The sequence below is a fragment of the Chrysemys picta genome, chromosome 2 (assembly GCF_011386835.1).
Source record: "Chrysemys picta bellii isolate R12L10 chromosome 2, ASM1138683v2, whole genome shotgun sequence".
Lineage (NCBI taxonomy): Eukaryota > Metazoa > Chordata > Testudines > Emydidae > Chrysemys > Chrysemys picta.
The window spans coordinates 41,948,339-41,972,714 of record NC_088792.1 but is presented as its reverse complement, the minus strand read 5'-3'; the positions used below and the strand labels follow the sequence as shown (position 1 = coordinate 41,972,714).

Genomic DNA, 24,376 nt, shown 5'->3' with positions numbered 1-24,376 from the left:
AAATCCCCATTTATCAGTGTGTTCCCTTTGGTCACAGAAAAGCCTTCCACATGTTCTCCTGTGAAATGAGCATTGCAGCTTATTAATTAACACACAGAGAACTGGGTAACTGGTCGTGTGATTAATGTTATTTAATGGGAATTAGCAGACGCATGTTGCACAAGTTCTCTAAGGCTATTAATATTGAACTGTACTATGCACAGTAGCATGATACAGAAGTGTTGACACATTATTGCTCTTTTAGAGCTGGCTCCTGAGAGAAATTCATATTCATGAAACCTTAGGCAGGGTACAGTGGAACACAGAAGCCATGCAAGGCGATTCTGCTTCCCCTTTGTGCATGGAGATCTCCCAAACTGGTCTCCATAGCTCTCCATGGAGAGGATAGGGATTGTGTTTTAGACTCAGTGTAGCCAACAGAGCCATGTTCTAAGACGCTGTATAGAGCAAGAGATGAAGAAATGAACTGTCAACTGCTCTTCACAATGGCCAACATTCACCATCTTGGGCAGTTAGGGCTGATGCCATCTCTCAGTCCCATGCCCTTTTCTGTGGGTTTTGCTCTGATCTCAGGATGAGGCCTTTAGGCATTAAGGGCCAAGTCCTGAAATCAATGGGATTACTCGCGTGAATAAAGGCCTTCTCACAAATAAACAATACAGGATTACACCGGATATTAGCACCTTCAATAAGACACCAAAATAGCATGATGCAAGATCTGACATTCACATGAACAGTTTATTAGATACAATATGAAAATGTCAAAGACTTTAATGCTGGGATATATTCCTAAACTATCATAATAAAGAGGTTCTCAGTAAGTTAAAACATTTGTGAATACTGCAGTGAAGATTACAAAGATGGACAAATGTGCCAAATTCAGGTTGGAAACAGAATGCACCCTAAGAAATTCACGCTTGTTTTTAATGCCAATTGTATATAGCATGGAGTAAGTTAGTTCACTATTTCATTATGTTATAAATATGATGCTATGCTAATATTTAAGTAAAACACAGACTGAAATACTGGCCTGACTGAAGTCAATGGGGCTTTCAATCTTTGACTTCAGTGGGGCCAGGATTTCACTCACAGTTCTTACTTGCTAACAGAATTTCTAATATATTAATTAGAGCTGAGTCAAAAATTCAGTGAAAGACTTAAAAAAAGAGAGAGGAAAAAAAAAATCAATATAATTTTCACAGGGAGCTTGTCCTCGCCTGCATTAGTCCACACCAAAATCTCACTGGTCTGGCCTTCAGTAACACAGACCCGAAGAGTTATTTTCAGCATGAGGCTGCAGTTTATTGATGTGCAGTTTAACAAGATTCAACTGCAATTGTAAACCACCTTTACGTTTTTTCTTGTTCATGTATTACTATTCAGGACTAGTACATTGCTGCTTTGTGCAAGCCAGAAATCTGAATGGTGTTGTATTAAGTCATTTTCCATTTATAAAAGGATATTAATTTGCATCTTGTATGACAATATGTTCAACTCACACACATACAACCCCACTCCTCCCCTGGATGAATAATACTGTACTGGAGGTCAGCCCTTCAACTTGTAATCAAAGGACAAACTCATTTGAGTAAGAGTTGCAGGATCAGGCCCTTGGAATATTCAATTAATTTCAAATAGATCAATAGTCATAGTCTTAAGTAAACTCATACCCCAGTAAAAGGATACTAAATTTTACCACTGAACACAACCTGATCTTATTAATTAATTCAAATTCCATGAGATCCTTCTGCCTGCTTATTGAGAAATATCTGCTCAGAAGCTGCCTGGGTGTTTTATATGGAACAGAGTGCAAGTTGAGTTAAGTTTATCAGAACAATTAGTATTTGAAGCACTTTTTATGCAAAACACATTTAACAAATAGAACTTTTAGTCTAAACATGTAGCATATATAAGCATTTTGTGACTCAAGACTGTAAATGTGGTATATATTTAATACATTAAATCATTTCAGCTGCATAAAAATGTATTTTTAATAAGTTAACATAGCACCTTGGATCAATACACTGTTTTAAAACAAATCAAGAATATTCCGTTTTCAAATTGTCAGAAAAACCATTATTCCATCTCAAGCCCTCTATACACCAATAATTGAAAAGGAAGTTAGTTTATATGTAATGTTGAGATGTGTAAATATGGGAAGGCTAAGACATAAAATTGCAACTTAAGGATATAACAAAGACTTGTTAGTCACATCAGGAAACACATTTCCAACTCCTTTTAATAGTTACAGTATATAATCATAGAAGTTAGAAATGGAAACCACCTTTTAGGTTATCTAGCCCCATCCACCGTCAAAGCAAGATTGTTTCCTACAATATGTTTTCTAGTATTCCAACAAGTTGGGCTTTACATTTCCCAAGAAAAGGAGCTGCCAGCATGGGCCTTGGAATATTATTCAGTAACTTAATAGAGCTCCTGGTCAGGATCTTTTCCCTAGTATTCATTTTACATTTTCCATTTCTTAATTTCCCCTGACTTCTAGTTACAACTCCTAGTACCATGTTAATAATTCCTTTTCCTTCTCAAATATTTTCCCCAGAACCAAGCTATACATATTTAATGCTTTGAAGTCAATCTTTCTTACCTCTTACTCATGTCCATTCATTATTTTTGTTGCCGTTTTCTGAACTTTCTACAGTTTGCCTAAAGCTTTCTGCTTTTGAGTACCCAGAACTTAACATGGTATTCCAGATGTGGACTCAGCAAAGTCCCTGAAGAGGGACAATCACATCTTCTGCTCCACGACATGACACTTCAGCATATGCAACCCAAAATTGCACTGATTTTTTTTCGCTGCCACATCATATTGCAAATGAACATTTAATCTGTGGTCCACTCTCACTTCAGGTCTCTTCCAACTTTATGGCTTTAAATTCCTGCCCATATTTCTAACCTCTGCAAGACCCATTATATAACTCATCTCTCCATGCTGGTATTTATAACATATTCAGTTTAGCATTATCTGTGATTTTCATTAACATGTTCCTTTTCTAGATTATTAAAGATGTTAAATAGGACCAGATCCAAAACTGTTCCTTGATTACATTATAAAGAGGATGAAACAATTAACTGAAGGAGCAATTAAAAGTGCATAATGGGCTGATTCAAAATACAATTTACATGTCAAGACAGTATTTTAAAGTATTTTTAAATCTTCCATTTTTATCCCATTTGATTAACTGTAAGAAATAAAATACTTTGCCATAGCTGCAGTTTCCACATGTACTTCCATACTTACTCCTCACTGCCACCCCTCATGTTCCCTAACTCTAGAATACAGAATAAACTGGTAATCATTTCACCAGGACAAAATAAACCCGGGCCACATCATCAGCTATAGCTGGGCATCAAGTAGTAGCAAACTGAAGTACACTACTCTAAATCTGCATAGAGAATCTAGAGTTCAGCTCTTTTAAAAACTTATTCTATGATGCTAAGATATGATCCTGCAAATAAAAGGTTGCAGCTCTCCCAGACTTTGATCCTGCACCTGAATCTGCTAGCATGGACCACTTCTCCCATGCCAAGTCTCAGGCCTAATGAAGGGTCCAATTCTACTACGCTTACTGATGCTGAATTGGATTCCAGATGTTTCAAAAGGAAGATACTACTTAATGTGAGTAAGGGTGGCAGAGTCAGACCCTAAGTAATTATAACCCTAGCTTTAGTTTGGGCTGACTACTTTTAATGGCATGTTCTCATAAGGTTCAAGAGACACTCAACTCTCAGTTCTGAATATTGACAAAGATTAGTGTTTTCAAAATAATAAGAAAGGACACAATTTAAGCCACCTGTCCTATGAAAAAAAAATTACCTAATTTTGAATTATCCATTTTTCAGAATACTTCCAATATTGCTCATCAACTGTTTTTTTTTTCCCCATAATGACCACTAGAAGTTCTGTAATCGAAAGCAATTTGGCAAGCTATTCAATCTCCTGCCTCTATTTGTCAACTTATATAATAATAAAAAAAAAAAAAGGGAAGAAAATAGTTTGTTTGAGGAAACAACCAACCAATGAAATAAAAGAATCAAAAGTGAAGCCAAGGATGAAAAGCAAAGTCTGAAGACATACTGAATTTACAAAACAATACAATCCATGGTATTTCATGCACAGCCATTTATTCTTGTTCCATGATTTAAAACTTGGACTCATAAGGATCACATGAAATGTTTTGTTTCCATTTCTTATTATTCTGTAAACAGCACCATGGTTACAAGAGTTGGGTTAATCGTCCTTTTCTACAATCACTTCTCCATGAAGCACCTTTCTTCTCTGCCACAGCATATGAAAGTAGAGTTGTGGAAACACTTGATTAAAGAATAAACAAACAAATTAGAGGAAAAAAGGGAAAATACATTTCTAACTGTAGACTATTCAGCGGCGGAAAAATTACAGCAATGGAGCAAGTAACACTGGATTGCTTATTATGGTAAACTATGACTTAAACACTGATGGGCCAGTTCACGCCACCGAAATCTATGTAGGGAACTGTGCATGGATCTCCCTCCAACCCTTTGTCTGTGGAAGTAGGGTCAATGATTTCTCAGCAACCTCCATGGCCCTGTGGACTCTTCTATGTGGTCTAGGATCTGTGCTGAGGGAGGCTTGAATGGGTCAGGACTGGGAAGAGGATGCAAACGTATCTCTCTCTTGTCCTACAGAAATTGTTGTAATATTCTACCTACTTCACCGCCCCCCATCTCCCATAGGGCTTTCTGTGGTGCTCATCAATGTGGTATCTGATAAATTCATTAATACCTGTGAAGTTATCTTTACAACACCCCTGTCAGGCAATGTGGTATTATTATCCCCATTTCACAGATGGGAACAAAGAGACTCACCACAGAGAGGTTAAGGCCAAAAGTGTCCACTAATTTTGGGTGCCCAATTTGAGATGCCTAGAGCCTGAACATTCTTTTTAAAGCACTTTACAAGTTCAGCTAGTGACTATCACACGGGTGGAATTTGTAAAGTTGTGTATGTAAAAATGCTGAAAACATCTGAGAACATAAAAATGGATGGTACAATGAATCCCAGTGATGACTGAACCTGGAGATATTCTGAACAAAAAGAACTAACAGCCAGGCTTGTAGCTGTTTCCATCATTCCACTGACTCAACAGACATTCTAGGCTTCAAAGTGACACACAGACAGAGTGACATTGTTGAAATCTTATTATATAGATGCACAGCTTTCACTGACTTTAGTTACAGCTGTGTGTGCTCAACATCTATGCATATCAGGCCATAGGTGACTCAGGTAGGGCATCCAGAAAATGAGGAATACATAACTAGTTCCATTTAACTGACTTGCCCGGAATCACATAAGAACTCTGTGGCATAGGCAGGAATAGAATCCAACTATCTAGGGCAGCATTCAACTGCTTTAAGCACAAGACTATCCTTTCTCTTCCTGCAATCCCCTGCCTCCTTCACTGCACACCTTCCAACTTCTGCAACAAATGAGGCAGGGTCATAGAGACAACAGTCTCCTTCACTACATATCCAGAGCACAATTCATCCTGTGCACTGAATAAAATGGGGTTTCTGTGGGGAAAAAAGTCATATGTAATTAAAAACTATGGGTACAATTTTCAAAATCATCTAAATGATTTAGGACCCTAAGTCCCACTTTCAAAAGGGACATAGGTACTTACGAGTCTAAGTCCCCCTGACTTTCAATGAGATTTAGAAGCCTAAGTCACTCAGGGGGGTTTGAAATTTTTACCCTGTATCATAATACATAGGCACCAGGGTGCCTGACTTTGCAATCTTAATGTTATTTTAATCATAGAACTGTAGAGCTAAAGGGAGATCAAGGTCATCTAGTCCAGCCCCCATACTGAGGCAGGATTAAGTATACCTAGATCTAGTTTCTTGTGTGTAATTTCCTAATTTTAAACAAAGTAAACTGAAAAAACAGAAATTCCTTTATGTGGAACCATACTGATCCCTCAATGGGTCATCAGCAGGCTTGAAATCTTAACACACACCACAGATCTCAGCCACTTAAGCTAATGCTGCAACAAACAGCAGAAGCAAGCTCTTATCCACTGTGGGCCAAACACTAAAAAGGGATGAGACACATAGGAATGTAGCAGTTACCACTGTGAATCAGACCTATTGTCTATCTTGTCCAGTGACCAGTTCCAGATGCTTCGGAGACAGGTGTAAAAATCATACACTATATAGATGTGGGATAAACTGTCATTCACATTAACAAGGAGTCTGGTGGCACCTTAAAGACTAACAGATTTATTTGGGCATAAGCTTTTGTGGGTAAAAACCTCACTTCTTCAGATGCACTTCTTGCATCTGAAGAAGTGAGGATTTTACCCACGAAAGCTTATGCCCAAATAAATCTGTTAGTCTTTAAGGTGCCACCAGACTCCTTGTTGTTTTTGTAGATACAGATTAACACGGCTACCCCCTGATACTTGTCATTCACATTAGATCTCATCCTGACCTTTAAGAGTTAAACACTGACTTAACCCTTGAAACATAAGATTTATTTTTGTTATAATTAATTATAAAAGTCCAAAATTTTTGTTATAATTATAACTCTGGATATTCTCTTAATCCATATGAATATGTAATCCCTTTTTGAATCTTGCTAAATTGTTGGCATCAACAACTAAGAGTTGTTGGGACAAAGAGTTCAACAGTTTAATTACACATTGTTTGAAAGAGTATTATCAGTTTTGAATTTCCCACCTTTTGATTTTACTGAATGTTCCCTTGATCTTCTGTAATGGGACAGGGAGAAGACAAATTCCCAATCTCCCGTCTCTATACCATTTGTTATTTTAGATATTTTTATCATGTCCCCTCTTATCTGTCTCCTTACTAAGGTAAACAATCCAAGTCTTTTAAATCTCTCTTCACATGAGTTTGCTTCTCACCCTGTGACTACCTAGCTTCCTTAATAGCCTCTTGTGTGGAACCTTGTCAAAGGCCTTTTGGAACTCGAAATAAGTTACGTCAACCACTGCTCCTTTATCCACTGGTTTACTGACACATTCAAAGAATTCTAAGGGATTAGTGAGACTTGATTTTATTTTACAGAATGTATACTGGTTAGAGCCTATCAATCACGATATTCCAGGTGTTTTGTTATTATCATTTCAACCAATTTGTCAAGTACAGTTGTAGGGCTTACTGGTCTAAAATTCACAGTTTGCCAGTGGGTTTCCAATATATTTGCAGAACAGTAGAGAAACACTGAGACTCGGGAAGCTCAGGGTCTAGTTCAAAATGTGTAAGGCAGTGTGTTCTAGTGGTCACAGATCCTTCTGCCCCTGTCATCCTCAACATCCTTCTTCTGCCCTATCCCCTTGCATAACCCTCCCCATCTGCCTCTGTCTTCCCTGCATCTATCCTATTCTGCTCTATCCAAGCCTCCACTCCCAGCCTGCCTTTGTTTCTTCACTATTCAACTCCCCCCGCCCCCCAGCCTGTCCCCATCTCACCTGTTCCTATCCTATCCCCCCGGCCTGCCTCTATCCCTCCCCAGTCTGCCCTGTACCCATGCTGCTCCTCATCTCTCTGCATTTGAGTGAGACAGCTTCTTGGTTCTGTCTTGGTGCCAGCATAGAGAGCACTGAGAATACAGAATAGTCTCTCTGCTATCAGTTCATGTGTCCAATTCAACAGTGGTTCCCAGATGTGAGCAATTGCAGGAAAAGTCCTGCTTCCCCTGGTCTGAAGCATGCTCAATGAACTCTCTGGGGGTGCAGCATGCTCAGTGTTGTTGGAACAAAGTTCTGTAGGAGTGGAGCGCAACATGCTCAGTGCAGATGGAATTTTTAGAGAATTTTGCTGCTAACCTCTAACAAACCTTTACTGAGTATGTGCAAACCGTGATTTTCAGAGGCCAATTTTAGATGGATTTTCATGGGGATTGCAAAATGCACATCCCTGACACCAACCGTGGTCCAAATTTCAAGTCCTTTCTCCAAGCAGTGGAGGGGCTAGAGCTTCTCAACAAAATGGTAGTAGGATTCTTTTAACATAAGCAACAAATCTTATTTTTCCCTAATCTTGTTCTCAGAAATGGCTAAACTATTTTCACTGAAGCTTTCCAAATATATTCAACCTGAGTCAGACACTCAGCATGAAAAATTTCTGCCTAAGCAGTTAAAGTGTGACAAAATTTTAACTAACTAGGTCCTATAAAGTAAAGTATTAGGCAACTCTAACTACAGGCATCACTGCGAGCTCTACCTATAATTCTCAAACTTCATTGCAATGCATAAGAACATAAGAATGGCCATACTGGGTCAGACCAAAGGTCCATCCATCCCAGAATCCTGTCTGCCGACAGTGTCCAATGGCAGGTGCCCCAGAGAGAGTGAAGCTAACAAGTAATGATCAAGTGATCTCTCTCCTGCCATCAATCTCCACCCTCTGACAAATAGAGGCTAGGGACACCATTCCTTACCCATCCTGGCTAATAGCCATTAATGGACTGAGACCCCCTACTGACAACAAAAATTACTACACGACCCTAGGAAGGGGGTTTGAAGCTTGAGCCCACTGTAGCCCTGCCACCCCAAGCAGGAGAGTGGAGGGGGGTGTCAAAGCCCAAGCCCAAGGGCTTCAGCCCTAGACGGGGGCCTATAATCTGAGCCATGCCTCCCAGGGCTGAAGCCGAAGCCCGAGCCCCTCCCCAGAGCTGAAGCTTTTGGGCTTTGGCCCCAGCAAGTCTAACCACCAGCCCAGGACTCCATTAAAATGGGGTCCTGACCCACAGTTTGAGAACGGCTGCATAAATGTATTATTGGTATTATTAAAGTATAATAATACTTACATGGTATATATGAGGCCATGACAATAATAAGGAAATAGTAGTAGTCAAAAGAGACATTATACTTGTTGGGAAGTCTCAGTGAAAAGATGCCTGTCTTCTTCACATAAGGTAATGCAGCATAAATAGTTAGAAGTTCACCAGCAACTCCAACAGGATACAAGATGATAAAAAAGTTGTATCTGAAGAAAAACAAATCTAAGAATTATTTTTTTAAAGATAAATTCGTGTTGTAACATTTCTTCTTTTGATGATTAGTGCCACAGCAATGAACTATAGTAGTTTCCTGCAAGAGAAAACCAAGGGCCAGACCCTCAGCTGGTATAAATGAGCACAGCTTCTGACTTTAATAGAGTTATGTTGATTTATACTAGATGAGGATCTGGCCTTAAGCCCTTACATTTAGTTTGCAGTAATATCAAAATGTTTTAATGTTTTTCCAATGTTAAAGATAAAGAGTCAAAGGTTGGAAAACTGTTGTATCATCCAATAATCTTGTTTTGGTTGATTTATAGAGCCTGATCCTGGTGTCACTTATTGGCCTGGGAGCAGGCCTGGACCAATAGTAAGTAGGAAATCACAGCCCATGCGCACTGGTCCAAGTGCATCCCTTCCCCATGGTAATTCTATTGAAGTTAATGGAATCTTAAGATACCTAGGAAGCCTGTTCCTCCCATTGTCATATGGGGAATCTAACCATGTACTGCATCTGCCACTTACATGAATGGGAATTACTGATGCAAAAGCGTCTGTGCGTGAGACCAGATATCTCAATGAACCCATTTTAGAACAAACCGACCAACTTTCAAATAAATTATAAAGCAAAGGCACTGAAAGAAGCCAACTACTTTGAATACCATATGCTACATACATGGTAGAAAAGTAAGAAACTGAAATCAGCAATGTTTTGAAAAATTCTCATGCAAAGTAAGACATACAGATGCAATCATTCATAAAGAACTGTTCTCTTGAGTTCAGGCTGGAGAAAGCAATGACAGCTGCCTCACAGGGTCTGAAATAAATTTACAATATGCATTCTATGACCAAACCAGATGAGTTTTAAAATGGCAGCAACTGAATATGAAACTCTCTAGAAATCGATGGGCTTAGAGGGCTCATACATCAAACAGAACAGACGAGGTGAGATGTAACAAGAAACTGATGGCATAACTCCAAATACAACTTGGCCATATGCAGAACAGAAACAAACCAAAAATGGGGTATTCTGAATGAAAATTTAGGTGTATTTATTCTATTTAATAGGGAAAGAGAAAGCTTTTATAATTCAAAATAAAAAGCTAGTGATCCCAAAGCATTAAATAGAAGTTTACTATGGTTTGCACGTATGTATTGATATATATCTATATACACAAAAAAGGATAAAACTCATCAAAGGAGGGGAAGAGGTGTGGGAGGCGGGGAGAGAAGACACAACTCAGATAAGCCAATGGATTTGTGCCCATTTGTGCTAGCTATCAATTTCCCCCGATTCCTGATGTTAACCTTTGGTGAAATATATGACAGAAGAACTGATTTTCAAATGTTTGTTTTCCAGTATATTTCACATACATATAAGGCTCTTTTGTCAGAATGACTATTTTTCCTACTGCCTTATTATATTTTACATGGGAAAAAACCCTCTAACTTGGAAGCACTGGGAGTGTCTGATAGTTTGATATTTTTCAAATATGTTTCTAAATTTAAAGCCTAAATATATATTCAATTAAAGATAGGGGATCTTTAACTGTTTCTTTTTTTACGTTTGCCATTTAGTCTTAAAGATGCCAAAACCTATCACATACTGTATGAGTAGAAAGACAATGTATTATAAGAATGGACATAATTATCAGCCATATCAAGAAGTGCATTAGAAGCATCAGAACCGTGTTATCTACAAAACAAAAATAAAGCTAAATAAATGAACAAATAAAAATATATTTTTGGACAAATATGGACAAATAATCATCTATAATGAATTTTTAAAAAGACTTATCTGCTTCATAAAAAGCAAAGTCTATTCTGTATATATATTTATTTTTCATTCAATAATTACAGAGGATGCAATTCATCCAGTTAATCTTCATGGTAAATACCCAACCTAAACAAACCTAAATACAACCAGTAATGTATTTCACATACAGTAACATACTCAAGTATTGTTTACTTCAAGGTTACTTCTATAAAAAAAGATGCCCTTGTTATTTGGGCTAAGCTAGTTAAAATGTTAACGAAGGTTTTGTAAAACCTCTAATTAAATCATAAATTGAATGCAGAATAAGGGACAAAGCTTGCAAGGTGATCAGAGCCCAAAGCTCCCAGCAACTTCACAGGACTGAGTGGGCACTCTCGCCCCAGTCCTGCAAAGACTTATATATGTGCTCAACTTTATGTACTTGAAGTAGTCCCATCACAGTCAGCACTCACAGTGTCTATGGGTAAGTCCTTGTAGAATTTGGGCCTACGTTTGTAAACAACTAGATTTCTGGCAACAAAAGGTTTTGTTTTTCTTTATTGCATAGTATAAGAGGATATATGGTATGATCATTTAAAAAAAAAAAAAAGAACTTAGTACATTTTAAATTGTATTCAAAATGCAACTTAAATTTCTAAAAGTTAAAAGGTAATCCTGCAAGCATAAAAAAAGGGATGACTAGTAAATGAAAATAATTATCAAACACAGAAATTAAAAAACAAATCACATCCAACTATCTGAGCTAAAATATCCTTTACATTTTAAACCAAATGGCAATATTCCTAAATACACAAGGCAACCAACCGCATTCTTCTGACACAAAGCCAAAGCTCACACATCTGTTCTCCTGTGTGTTAGCTCAGCATGCATGAAATTAGCATGCACAGAACTATGAGAAACTAAACTGCAAGACATCTCCACCTGGCCCATTTAATGAAGTATGGCAAATGGTTGAGCAGGTTGAATGTGTAGAAGGAATATCGTGTAATCTCTGTCACAGTCCAAACGACCAGAAAAAGAATAACGCTCTCCTCATTCTGGATCTGTGAAAGTATAAAGAACCAACATTTTCTTCACCCTTAAACTTCTTTTCTATGCAAGCGGCAATAGACTTCCACTTAAGACATTTGGAATAGAACTAAGAATTTGAGAAGAAGGAAAACTTGGGTATCAATAATCAGCAGCTGTAGTCACCATCATGTTAACTTTTCTATTACAGATATTCACCAACATACTGAAATTTTGCTAACTGTGCAGTACAAAGCGACTGTAACCATTGTAAATACATCAAAACACTGAACTATTTAGTTGATTTAATTCCTTCTTTTGTTTACCCTGCATCTGCCCTTTCAATTTGCTCTCTTTCTTCTGAATTTTGGTCTATTTGCTTGTGTTTATTCTCTCTCGCTTTCTTTTTCTCAAAATACTATGTATAATGTTTCTCTTCCATTTTAGACTGGATAAATATCACATCACACTACTCTTTGTCTTGTCTGTCTAGCCCATGTCTGTAGTTGCTTCCCCCATGCCTGCTTACTAATGTCTCCCTGATACTCTAGACAATTCCATTTTGTTCAGTGTGCTCCATGGGCTACAAAGTGAAACCTGGTAGCAGGAGATCAGGTTGGAGTGCTCAGGAGTTTGCAGGACAGTTAGGCAGTTGGGAGTGGGTCAATCATTGAAGGAGGAGTAGTGAGAGGATCAAGAGCTGTGAGTGAATATACTCATCTGCAGTCTTTTAAAGATTCAAGTTCTGAGTCATTAAACTGCCTCATCAGGAAGTAGCACATCTACCTGCTGCTTCAAAACATCAGATCCTTTGGGGAAGGGGGGATCCCCAACTGTTCAAAGATGATGGTTGGGGTCTTTTACAAATAATACCTTCTGAGAAGAAGAATTACACACAAGTGATTTAATTATTTTCTTTAAAGGGGGAGGAATTTGGTAATAGACTTCTGTGCCTGAAGGCTGAAAACCTCCTGGGATTTCTGTAAAATAAAATCAGAGATCTTTTTTGTTCCAAACACAGAAAAAGGAAACACTGTTTTTCAACAAAATGCAACCTAGTGACAAAGCTTTAATGCTTTTCAACGATGCTGAACACTCGCAACTAGGAGATGCAGATGTTCATCACCTCTGAAAATTAGGCCCAATATGTGTAAACTGGAAACAAGATTTAACTTTTATTAAAAAATTAAGAGGGTTAGGATACATCTCAATAATGAAAGCAAAAAACAAACAAACCAAAGTACAAAGATATTCAAATATATAGCTATTTGGGAGAAAGGAGAAGAGAATTAGGCTACTCTCCACCTGAAGTAGATAAGAGGCTACCACCAATAGGATAAACCTGGATTCAGGTCACAATGCTAAATCCAAGCAACAGTGCTTTGAATAAGTATGTAGAGAATTCCATGTGGTTGCCTCGCAAATCTCTTGGACAAGTAGTGAGATCTGTGGCTATCATCACTAACAGGCCTCTAACTACATATCCCCTCACATGACCCTGAATGTTCAGGCATGCAAAGAAATAACAATGAGAAATGCATTCAGACAGACGTTTAGACCTGGGGATTTTTTGATGTAGTTTGACCTACTGTACTAAAATCAAGTGAAACAAAGAGCTGGGTGGACAAGGTTTAGTCCATTCCACATATGAGTAGAATGATGAGAATCAGTGATATATGCCCTAGCCTCGATCTACTCGTACAATGTAACCAACAAATAGTTCACTTCTTGATAAGGTGACCAGACAGCAAATGTGAAAAATCGGGACGGGGGTGAGGGGTAACAGGAGTCTATATAAGAAAAAGACCCAAAAATCAGGACTGTCCCTATAAAATCGGGACATCTGGTCACCCTACTTCTTGAACATTTTTTCTTTTCTTCTAAAAGCAAAACAGCACGCACTTAGCTTTAAAAAAAAATTAAGATAAACCTACTTGGTATTACAAAAAAGGGAGGTAAAGGAAACAAAGTGTATCAGAGAGCTCTCTTCTATGAACAGATAAAAAGGGAATTGACAATGGAAGCAGTTCCTACATGGCTTTTGTATCTCATCAGCAGTTAGGCATGTGCCACCTGCTGGTGAGAAAGTTTAAAGGCTCAGCACCTTGAGTTAAGAAAGTTATGACCCAAGTCACACACATAGGAGCACAGACCCAAAAGTTGGGATCCATTACTTAATATTTATCTTTAGAGAATAGGAATTTCAAGCCCTGCAAAGTAAATAAAATTCAGACACACTAAACTCGAAGTCCTACTCCATTCATTACGAGAATCATAGATTCCTTGGATCATTTTTCCTTGGGCTAACAAAACAATAGACTCTACATTAAAACCTATAACCAACCACATAAATAACACTTTCAGGGGGAAGTTGGGTAATTTTCATATGCTGGGAGGTTTTCTGTGGGGTTTTTTTAATGACAGTCTATTACACTGGCATGCTGTGAACATATAATATTAATTTAAAAAATTTGGAGAAAGGATTTAATACAAACTACAAAGAAAACACCAGCGTAAAATGTCACAACAGTGTTTATCCAGATGCATTCAGTTTAAGAATGATTTCCATTTGTACATTCAACACATGCTAATTGAAGTTCTTTTTCAAAGTGGAATGGTTGACAGTATGGTACATTTGTTCATGAACAGAAGCTCTAGCCTTTGATCTTGCTTAACAGACAGATCAAACCTGGCAGCAACCCAATATGTCTCTGTTGTCCCTCTTCGATGGCATTTACCAGCATCCTGTTTGTAAGCAACTGTAAACTATAGCAGGGGTGGGCAAACTACGGCCCGGGGGCCAAATCCGGCCTTTCACACGTTTTAATCTTGCCCTTGAGCTCCTGCCAGGGAGCGGGGTTCGGGGCTTGCCCCGCTCTGGTGCTCCAGCCAGGGAGCAGGATTGGGGGCTTGCCCTGCTCCGCGTGTGCCATGGCTCCATGTGGCTCCCAGAAGCAATGGCATGTCCCCCCTCCGGTTCCTACATGTAGGGGCAGCCAGGGGACTCCGCATGCTGCCCCGCAGCTCCCATTGGCTGGGAACCACATAGGAGACGGAGGTGGGACATGCAGCTGCTTCTGGGAGCTGCTTAAGGTAAGCACCGCCCGGAGCCTGCATCCCCGACCCCCTGCCCCAGCCTTGATCCCCCTCCTGCCTTCCAAACCCCTTGGTCCCAGCCCGGAGCACCCTCCTGCACCCCCAACCCCTCATCCCCACCCCAGAGCCTGCACCCCCAGCCGGAGCCCTCTCACACACCCCTGCACCCCAACCCCCTACCCCAGTCCAGAGCCCCTTCCCGCACCCTGAACTCCTCATTTCTGGCCCCACCCAAGAGCCCTCACCCCCAGCCGGATCCCTCACCCCCTCCCATACCCCAACACCCAGTTTCATGAGCATTCATGGCCCCCCATACAATTTCAATACCCAGATGTGGCCCTTGGGCCAAAAAGTTTGCCCACCCCTGAACTATAGGCTTGATCCTGTAAGTTTTCTACCTGCAGAACTCTGACTGAAGTTTGCGAGAGCCCCCTGTATGGAGCATTTGCCAGATTCTATTACTTGTTAAATAACACTTCCTGCTAAAATGAGCTTTATATTAATAATCAGCCCTTCCTGTAAAGAGTAAAACAGAATTTGCTCATGAACCCACCTGTTTTATACTGTGTGTTATAAACCACACCATGAAGATTCTTGAACTCACTTGGACCCCAGTCACAAGCACAGAGGTGCGAACTATTCCTTAAAAAGAGAAATACATTATCTATGCCCCATAATTCACGTCTGTAATCAGTTAAGTGAGAAATTAAAAGCAAAAGACTCACCAACTGCACAGTGGACTACCTGTCAATAAAAATAAGTATAAATTAAAAGTCACTCGTTTAAAATCATTTTACTGTTTGCAGTATAAACAAAGACATTGCGGCTGTTAACATAAATCTAAGCTTACCCCTAGTCCTTTACTCCTTATTCAGACTACATTTTCACTGACTTTAATGGCAGCAAAAACAAAGATCTTAGGGCCAAATTCTGTGAGGTGCCAAGTACCCTGAATTCCTGCACTTCACTCCTCACAGGATCAGGCCCTTGATTTGTAATACCACTGAAACAGATTGACTTGCTTACCAAAGGAACTTTTACATAAGACTGATTTTCATATAGATACACACACCTTGCTCTTCAGCTTCAAAACCAAACCTCAGTTTCACATGCAACATCTTATCCAGATCAGAATTCTTCTGGAAAATTTAAAGCAAGACACATAAGGTGTTTCAGATACATAAGGATTTTAAAATTTTCTTTGTTGTTCATTTCAGAAGGCTTTTTATTAATTCTTTTGCTAATTAAATCTATGACTAGTGTTGATGGGTTTAGATAGAATTATTTAGAATATAAAAACCAAAACACAGATGACCATACATGTTAAAAGAGGCACATGTAGTATATACATGCATCTGCTTGATGAATGTACTATACATCCATATCAGTCTGATGCATGCTTTGCCAAGTGCACTCAGCCTCCAGAGTGCTTTGCAAAATTTGCATTGCCCCTTTGTGGAAAGTCATGGTTCAATGAAAGATTGGTAGAAAACCATATGGGGCATGTGGGTCTAGTCTGGAAGGAGCAAAAGAGAGAAAGCCATATGGGGGATAATGAGTTCCGTATGGGGAATGAGAGAGAAGCAATCACCCGTGGAGGAGGGAAGGGTGTCTGCAAAGGAATAGGCTCCATAAGGAATGGAGTCCCTGTGTGGCTTGCAAGATCTGTCACTGAGCAATTCTTAAGCATTTTTTGAAATGTAAAAAAATCCTAAGCAAATAATTTAGTAGCCTAGAGTTAATGTTACAATATGTATCCATTGCCTTCAACCAACCTCCTCCCTCCCCCCGCCAAAACCACCTTCAAAATAAATGAAGTTAGATAGATTGGAAATTCTGAGATATTCTTTCATCCTTAACGCCATTTTAATTAAGGTTTTTTTTTTGCTGAGGGTAAATATTTTCTCAAGCAATGTGTAGCATTTAAAAATTTACCTCAAGCACAGCAAATGTCTGGAAAAATTTAAGTGTCTTTTGAACAGTTTTGTATAAGCCTTTGTATGTTCCTTTCTGCATGTAAAATCGTGCCATGGCAATAGCCAATACCAGCCACCTAGAAAAGAAAGAGAATGGATAATTTTCAAATGAGAATTCTAAGAACACCCAGGTATCTAAATTATTCATTACATTACTTTCATCTCAAATATTTGGAGTAGAACTTTGATTTTCTACTGGTGTTGTTTAAAAAGAGATTGAAAATATAATTTAAAATATAGCAAAATCCATTAACTATTTAGCTCCTGTACCCTACTTTGTGGAAAAGTATAGAGAGAATGCCTTGCTTCTCTTTGCAAAGAGCCCTCTGTGTTACATAGCTAAAGTGTTCTCTTTTCCATAGTATGGACCATATCTCTATTATTCAAAGAGTATTCATTCATGTATTTTAGCTGTTTTTAACATAACTTAGCAGGTAAAAAAAAAAAAAAGGCGCCAACTTCAGGTGCCAGCCACTTTCCATACACCAGCAGTTGTCCCCGACTGGAAAACCTCTGAACAACTCAGTGTAATGGTTCTAGTCTAGACTATGGGGCTTTTTCAAATATAATTTCAAATCCCCAATTGCTTATCATAGTTCCATAGTGTTAGGAAACTGAAAAATTTACATGAAATTAAAAAAATTATTTGAATATATGTATTTTGTTTTCTTAAAACATATTGAAAAGTAAGCACTATAGCCAACATTTCCAAACTTGGTCTCAATCCTGCAAGGAGCTCTGTGTAAGGGGATCCCTGAAAGTGGGGTTCTACCCACACAATGCTCTTTGAAGGACTGTGCATGGGGACTTAAAGCCAAGCCCGGCAAAAGCAACTAGTGATTCTGAGTGCCTCAGTTTGTGGGTGTCCATCTTGAGACACTAATAAAGGGGTCCAATTTTCAGAAAGAGTTGTATACCCATCCTCTGAAAATCAGGCCAATTTAAAGTGTTTAAAGTTGGGCACTAAAAAATCCAGGCATCCAGAATCACTAGTCACTTTTGAAAATTTTGGCCAACGTGGTTAGTTCTGGAACTGACATTTTGGTAATCATGTACTGATATTAAGTGTGGATGGGTTTTTTAAAATATGCATTCTGCTGTTATTCAAATAAAGAAAGCAATAATAATTGTTAGTCAAATTAAAGCTTTCTTTATTGAGATAAAACAAATCTGAGCTAAAATAAATTTTAAATCACCTAAGGCAGGGGTCGGCAACCTTTGGCATGCAACCCATCAGGGCAATCCGCTGGTGGCTGCGAGACGTTTTGTTTATGTTGACTGAGTTTGATCTCAACATACCGGATTCGATTTAGAGAAGTTTAGAGAAGCTGAAAACCTCATAGGTGGAAATCTGAGCACTGGGTTTATCAACAGTTGTACTGGATACAGTATCTCAGTTGAGAAGTACCAATTATGCTGCACGGAAAGCATCTGGGGACAGGTGTCTACAAAACAGTGCTAGCAAGAAATAGTTTGCCTTTATTTAGTGTTGCTCTTTCTTTAAGTGTTATCAAAGTTGTCTACATGTATTATGCATGGATAATCCAGGCAAAAATAGCAGCCAGTGTGTGCCTGGCTGTAGTTTGTATGTTAAAGATCATAAAAATCATAAAAATGGCCATACTGGGTCAGACCAAAGGTCCATCTAGCCCAGTGTCCTGTCTCCCGACAGTAACCAATGCCAGCGAGGAGACATAATGGCCAAACCTGGGATTATTCCCTATTCTTCAAACATAAGTGATTTTCATTTCTAGCTGGAGAACTAGACACTGACTTGTGTTAACATAATGTTTGAAAGATTCCTATCTAATAGCATGTGCCCCTTAGCACTGAAGCAGCATGACCTATAATTAAAAAACTGTCCACGGGCACACACACACCCCCCGCAGCTCCCATTGGCCGCGGTTTGCCGTTCCCGGCCAATGGGAGCTGCGGGAAGCCTGCCGGGAATAGGGGCTGCATTCCCTAAATACTGCTTACATGAAGTTTTGCGGCCACTTAGCAGGGGACTCAGTAGCCCTTTTAGGAGACTCAGGGACCTGCCTACCTGTGACAGGCTCCTATAAAGAAAAGTCAAGTCAGACACACCTGGAAGGAATTAAATATCTAGGTGGCTAGCTGGTAGCTAATTAGCTAATGAGCCTGATAAAGCGTTCCCAGGGATCAGCTGAGGTGGATCCTTGAGACAGGAAGCTTTTGAGGGCAGAAGAATTCACCAGAGCAAGGGACCTGGAAGGTGTGCTCAGAGGGGTAGGGAATTCCAAATAGTGGCAGAAGGGCCAGCCTGTCAGGAATTGTGTGCTTCCCCAGAGAAGGGCTAGTGCTGACAAATCTCTGCACACCCTCCTCTGGCTCTAGGAAAGAATTCTTCCCAGCGATTGTCAAGAGGCTTGACTCTGGAGAAGGGACCTGAACTAAGAGAACTGTTGGAGGAGAGTGGTGGATTCAGGTGGGAATTGATAAACTGAGACTGACTCTGTCTCCCAGATAAGATGCTGGGGTGAGGGCTTGCTGGTATCTTTATTGGGTCTTTGGTTAATAAACTAGATCCTTCAGAAGGCCATGTAAAGCCTCGGTGACCTTATTGATGACATTAAGGGAAAGTCTGTCTGGCAGCACCTACAGCTCCACACTTGGCCAGAAGGGGACACTACTGGATAGGTACACTCTCTGACAATAGCTTCTCTCACCTCCAAGCCTCTCTTTCAATATGTGCGGGCTTGTCTACACTACCAGCTGGATAGGTGGGCAGCGATCGATCCAGCGGGGGTTGATTTATCATGTCTAGTGTAGATGCGACAAATCGACCGCTGAGTGCTCTCCCGTTGACTCCGGTACTCCACCAGAATGAAAAGCACAAGCGGAGTCGATGGGAGAGCGCCAGCTGTCAATTTACTGCAGTGAAGACACCATGGAAAGTAGATCTAAGTACATAGACTTCAGCTACGCTATTCATGTAGCTGAAGTTGCGTATCTTAGATCAACCCCGCGCGATAGTGTAGACAAGCCCTGGAACTCACATGGAACTAGGCACCACCATACACTGCAAATGTGGATTCTCTCATCATGCCTATTCTACATCTATTCCCCTGTGTGTTGTGTAACTACCAAGGTTCCATAATGCTGCGGCACAGGATGAATTCCACTTCCTTTCCTAAGACTGAAACACAAGTGCCAGTTAAACAACACCCACAGATATTATTTAGGTTTTTTATGGCTAGTGTAAAATCTGAGTAAATGTTTGTAGAGTATAAAATTAGAGGCGTTCTCCAGCCACTGCTGAAATCAGTGGATTATTTTAAATTCATCAATACATGTTGCCTTCACAATAAGGCTGTCCTGGGTTCTAAATGTTTTGTGTTTTATAGTAAAGTATGTGTCAAAGGAGAATTATAATGGATTTTTATATGGTTGGCAATATGGCAGGTGACAGCAGTATCTTTACATAAGAGGTACCATGAGAAGCCATATTATATTTGACCAAAAAGGCAATAAATATAAACCAAAAAGGTTCCCTGAATCTCATTTTGCAACAAAAAGGGAACATGAAATGTCTTCTCTGACTTAACAAAACAAAACAAAAAGTTGGTCTCTTGCTTAGACAGGTTATTCTTTAAACAAGTATACTTCCACAGGCCATTTTATTTGGCCTTCAGCTTGCAACTTTTTTTTTTTTTTTGGTCTCATATGGGCCTTTGTATTGCATACAGAAAAATGGCAACTTTCACTCAACATCAGACAAGCATTCAGTCTGAAAAAGAAAATACCCTACACGATAAATTCCCCTGAGGGAGGCTTTCGGAGGCCTAAAGGACAGTTACGGGCCTAACTTCCATTGATTTTCAATGGGACTTGGGCACCTACCTGCCATTTTTGCTTTTGAACATCTCCACCTATACATTTACCAGTATGAATGACAAAATGTAATCCCATATTAGAAAGAGGAGTTAGCACAATTATTGATAAACCAGGGCATGCCTAGAATTTTATTAACAAGTACTTTCTTGCCAAGTGGATAAACTTGCCAGTACTAGTATTACTCTTCAGTGTTCCCTTAAGTGTATCTACTGTACTTTATCGGTTTGAAAAGATGATGAAATGTTTGTCTTTCTTCTTTTTCCTATCCCACACAAGAAACAAAGGGCCCACTTTTACAAGTGCTAGTGGCTCTCAACTACCAATGGCTTTGATGGGAGATGTAGGGCTCAGCACTTGCAGGGATCACAACTAAAATGAATGTTTCCACCTTAAAAGTCTCTGGCAGGAGCCCAGTGCTCCTGAGCAAATGAACAACAACAAAGCAAGGGGTGGACTGTTAGGGAATACAATGAGGAAACATAGCAATTCCAAACTAGCAAAGATTATGAACAACGAATAAAAACACTAATTAAAGCTGACACAAATATAACTTCATAAAGCCCCATGCCTGACTTCAGCAATTCCTTATGTAAAATGTTCCAATGTCGAATTACCCTAAGTATTAAAATTTGTGGGAGTCTGACAATTTTCAGCCTTTCAACAGAAAATTAAATCAGTTTACTTTAAGTATGTTATGAAAACTACTGCTATTAACATGACAAATCTTTAAAGGGAATGAAAATACATACATCAACCACTTAAATATAAGCCAGAATTCCCTTACCATTAAAACTCAGTACAAGCATTCAATACCAATACCACATTTTCTCAAAAGAATCCATTGTAACACTGGGCATCAGTTTAAATGCACTCCTGGGCTTATTAACAGTTCCACGCCAATGCATTCAAATTGGAAATGGCCCTACCAGTAGCTGAATTGAGGACAAAAACTGAAATAACATACGGAGCCAAATTCAACTTTGGCAAGTGGGTACAAATCCACTGAGTTTTGTCTGCTTATGTCAGGGTTGTATTTGGCCTGTAACCTCTGTTTTCAATACTGAGAGGCTGTGATTTGTAGAACAAGTTGGGAGACCAAGATGGAGCTGGAAGAAGGAAACTAATGTCTTAAAATACTGTTTCAATATCAGTTAAATATTAATCAATGATGCTGCTTAGACTGAAGCCAAGATGGTTTTTCAGTATAATAGTAGTAGTCATTTCTTGCACTTTACTCTTAACATGACAGATGGAAGAAATTAATATACGTTGCCTGTCTCCTAAGTGCTCTCCAAAGCAAGAATTTGAACCAAAGCTATTTAGAAACTTCGGGCAGGCCGTACCACATTGACCCCTCCCTCGACGTGGGAGGAAAACGAGGAATCCTGCTATAACTACGCGCTTACAACCACTTCGCAACCCCTCCGGAAGTCTTCACGGGCAGCTTGAGACCCCAAGTCTGCCAAGGCTCTTTGGACCGTGCAGTGCCCCAGCTGGCAGTCAGCCTAGCCCGGCAAGCCCTGCTCAGAGCGGGGAGCGAGCCACAGGGGAGCCGTCTGCAGGGAGCCCCAGGGGGCGGGGACTAGATCCCCTCCACGAGGTCCCTCCAGTCTCTGCGCGGAGCCGGCTCAGCGTGCAGGGGCGGCCGCAGTGACTTACGCCAAGGGGAGCCCCCTGCCCCGGCAGCCCCGCCCGGCATTCCTGGCTCAGGCTATACTTAACCTCCCCTCCGGGCTGCGAGATGACGCGCTCGCGGCTGCACCGCTGCACCGTATTAGGAAATGCCAGGCGGGCGAGGGCTAGCCCCACAGGCAGCCCCCTCTGCCGCCCCCTGCTAGACCAGAACCCCTCCCCGAGTCTTTCTGCCCCCAGCCCCCGGTCGCAAGGCCTCCACCTGTCAACCCGGCTCCCGCCGCAGTCCGCTCCCCCTCGCCCCGCCGTGTCTGCCCGGTATATTACACTATACCGGCAGCGCTCCCCGGCACGCACCCGGCGGTCATGGCGATGTTGTAGCCGATGAGCCAAGCTGTGGCCAACGCGCCCAGGCGCCTCTTCCTGCCCTTCTCCTTCTCCTCCAGCGAGCCGCTGCCGGCCCCGTCCTCCTCGCTGGACGCCATGGTTTGCCCGAGGCCAGGGGGAGAGACGCGCGGCGGAGGAGGGGCGCGGGCAGGGGCAGGGCTGAAGCCGCGCTGACAGCTGGAGCTGACTCTCACCCCATCTGTCTTCACGGCGGGCTGCTGCTGCCCCCGGCCAGCGTCTCACATGGTGTCGCCGGCTCCTCCCTTCTCCTCCCGGGGCTCCTCAGGTCACACGTGTCCCCCCCTTTCCCAGCCAATCTCGCCGGTCTGCGTGGAGAGAGGCTGCCGACCCTCCTCACCCTAACGTGATTGCTGCGCCGCGCGGTTCCTAGTCTGGTTTCCCTGATGTCCCGATTTTATAGGGACAGTCCCGATTTTGGGGTCTTTTTCTTATATAGGCTTCTATTACCTCCCACCCCCTGTCCCGATTTTTCATACTTGCTGTCTGGTCACCCCCTGACTTGAGAGCAAAAGTTTTTACACAGACACTCTAAGTTGCCACCACAAAATACACTCCCATGGGTAACCGTGTAGGTGTAACATGTCCTTGTGTGCAACATGAGCGATTGGCAGGCTAGCCAAGTGAAATGTCCAAATGGGTCCTGTATGCTCACACAGGCTGTACCCCTGCTACTGGTGCTTTGCTTACAGGGATCACCTATGTTGGATATAAAAAGAACGAGGAGTACTTGTGGCACCTTAGAGACTAACAAATTTATTTGATATGCGTCACCTTAGCTATGTCTACACTGCATTGCAAACCCTGGTCTGTGAGACTGGTGTTTCCAACCCTGTGCTTGAGCATCCACGCTGCATTGTAAACCTGGCTTTACAATTGCTAGATCTGGGTCTCACAGCTGTCCTAACATGACCACACTGCTATGCCGACCTTATGACTCAGCTCAGCGGCTTGAACTGCATCCACATTGCTAAATAACAGGGTTTGGATCCAAGTCTCAGCAGGACTTGGGACCTGACCCACCGCCGGCAGGGTCCTAGGAACTGGGGGTCCTGAGTGCTTGCTGACCTGAGTCAGACTGATTTATGTGTTGATGGAATGGGGGCTTTGGGCTCAAACCCGAGTGAGAGGCCAGCCTTAGTGTACAGTATAGACATACCCCCTACTTGCATAGATTCCAGGGCTGGAGCACCCATGGGGAAAAATTGGTGGGTGCTTAGCACCCACCTGCAGCTCCCTGCCCGCCCCCCCCGTCCCAGCTCACCTCCACCTCTGCTCTGCCTCCGCCTCCTCTCCTGGGCGCACTGCGTGCCCGCTTTTCCCCCCTGGCTTCCAGCGCTTACGCCACGAAACAGCTGATTCGCGCGGCAAGTGCTGGGAGGAAGGAGGAGGGGGAACGCGGCACACTCGGGGAAGAGGCGGGGCTGGGGTGGGGATTTGGGGAAGGGGTCCAATAGGGGCAGGGAGGGGGCAGAGTTGGGGCGGAGATTTTGGGGAAGGGGTTGGAATGGGGGCGGGGCGGGGAAAGGGTGAAGTCAGGGCGGGGGGGCACGAGCACCCACCGGCACCGGAGAACGTTAGCACCTATGCCTACTTGTA

At 41.4% G+C, this 24,376-nt stretch overlaps 1 protein-coding gene across 5 annotated transcripts; it reads right to left on the bottom strand.

Moving 5' to 3' along the window:
* Window positions 1-712: 712 nt before the first annotated feature.
* Window positions 713-23,091, bottom strand: HACD1 (3-hydroxyacyl-CoA dehydratase 1). 5 transcript variants are annotated; one of them, XM_042857412.2, is made up of 7 exons: window positions 22,954-23,091; window positions 16,842-16,959; window positions 15,632-15,650; window positions 15,460-15,548; window positions 11,724-11,845; window positions 8,834-9,012; window positions 713-4,332 (listed from the first exon to the last, which is right to left on the bottom strand). In XM_042857412.2, exons 1-7 carry the CDS (start codon window positions 22,956-22,958, stop codon window positions 4,250-4,252), a joined length of 615 nt encoding a protein of 204 aa, XP_042713346.1. In that variant the 5' UTR covers window positions 22,959-23,091; the 3' UTR covers window positions 713-4,249. The 5 variants fall into 5 exon arrangements, with proteins under 5 accessions (XP_042713346.1, XP_005308189.1, XP_023956707.1 ...); XM_005308132.4 differs by having other exon boundaries at window positions 22,730-23,005; XM_024100939.3 differs by having other exon boundaries at window positions 15,460-15,542; window positions 22,730-23,005.
* Between the last annotated feature and the right edge of the window lie 1,285 nt (window positions 23,092-24,376).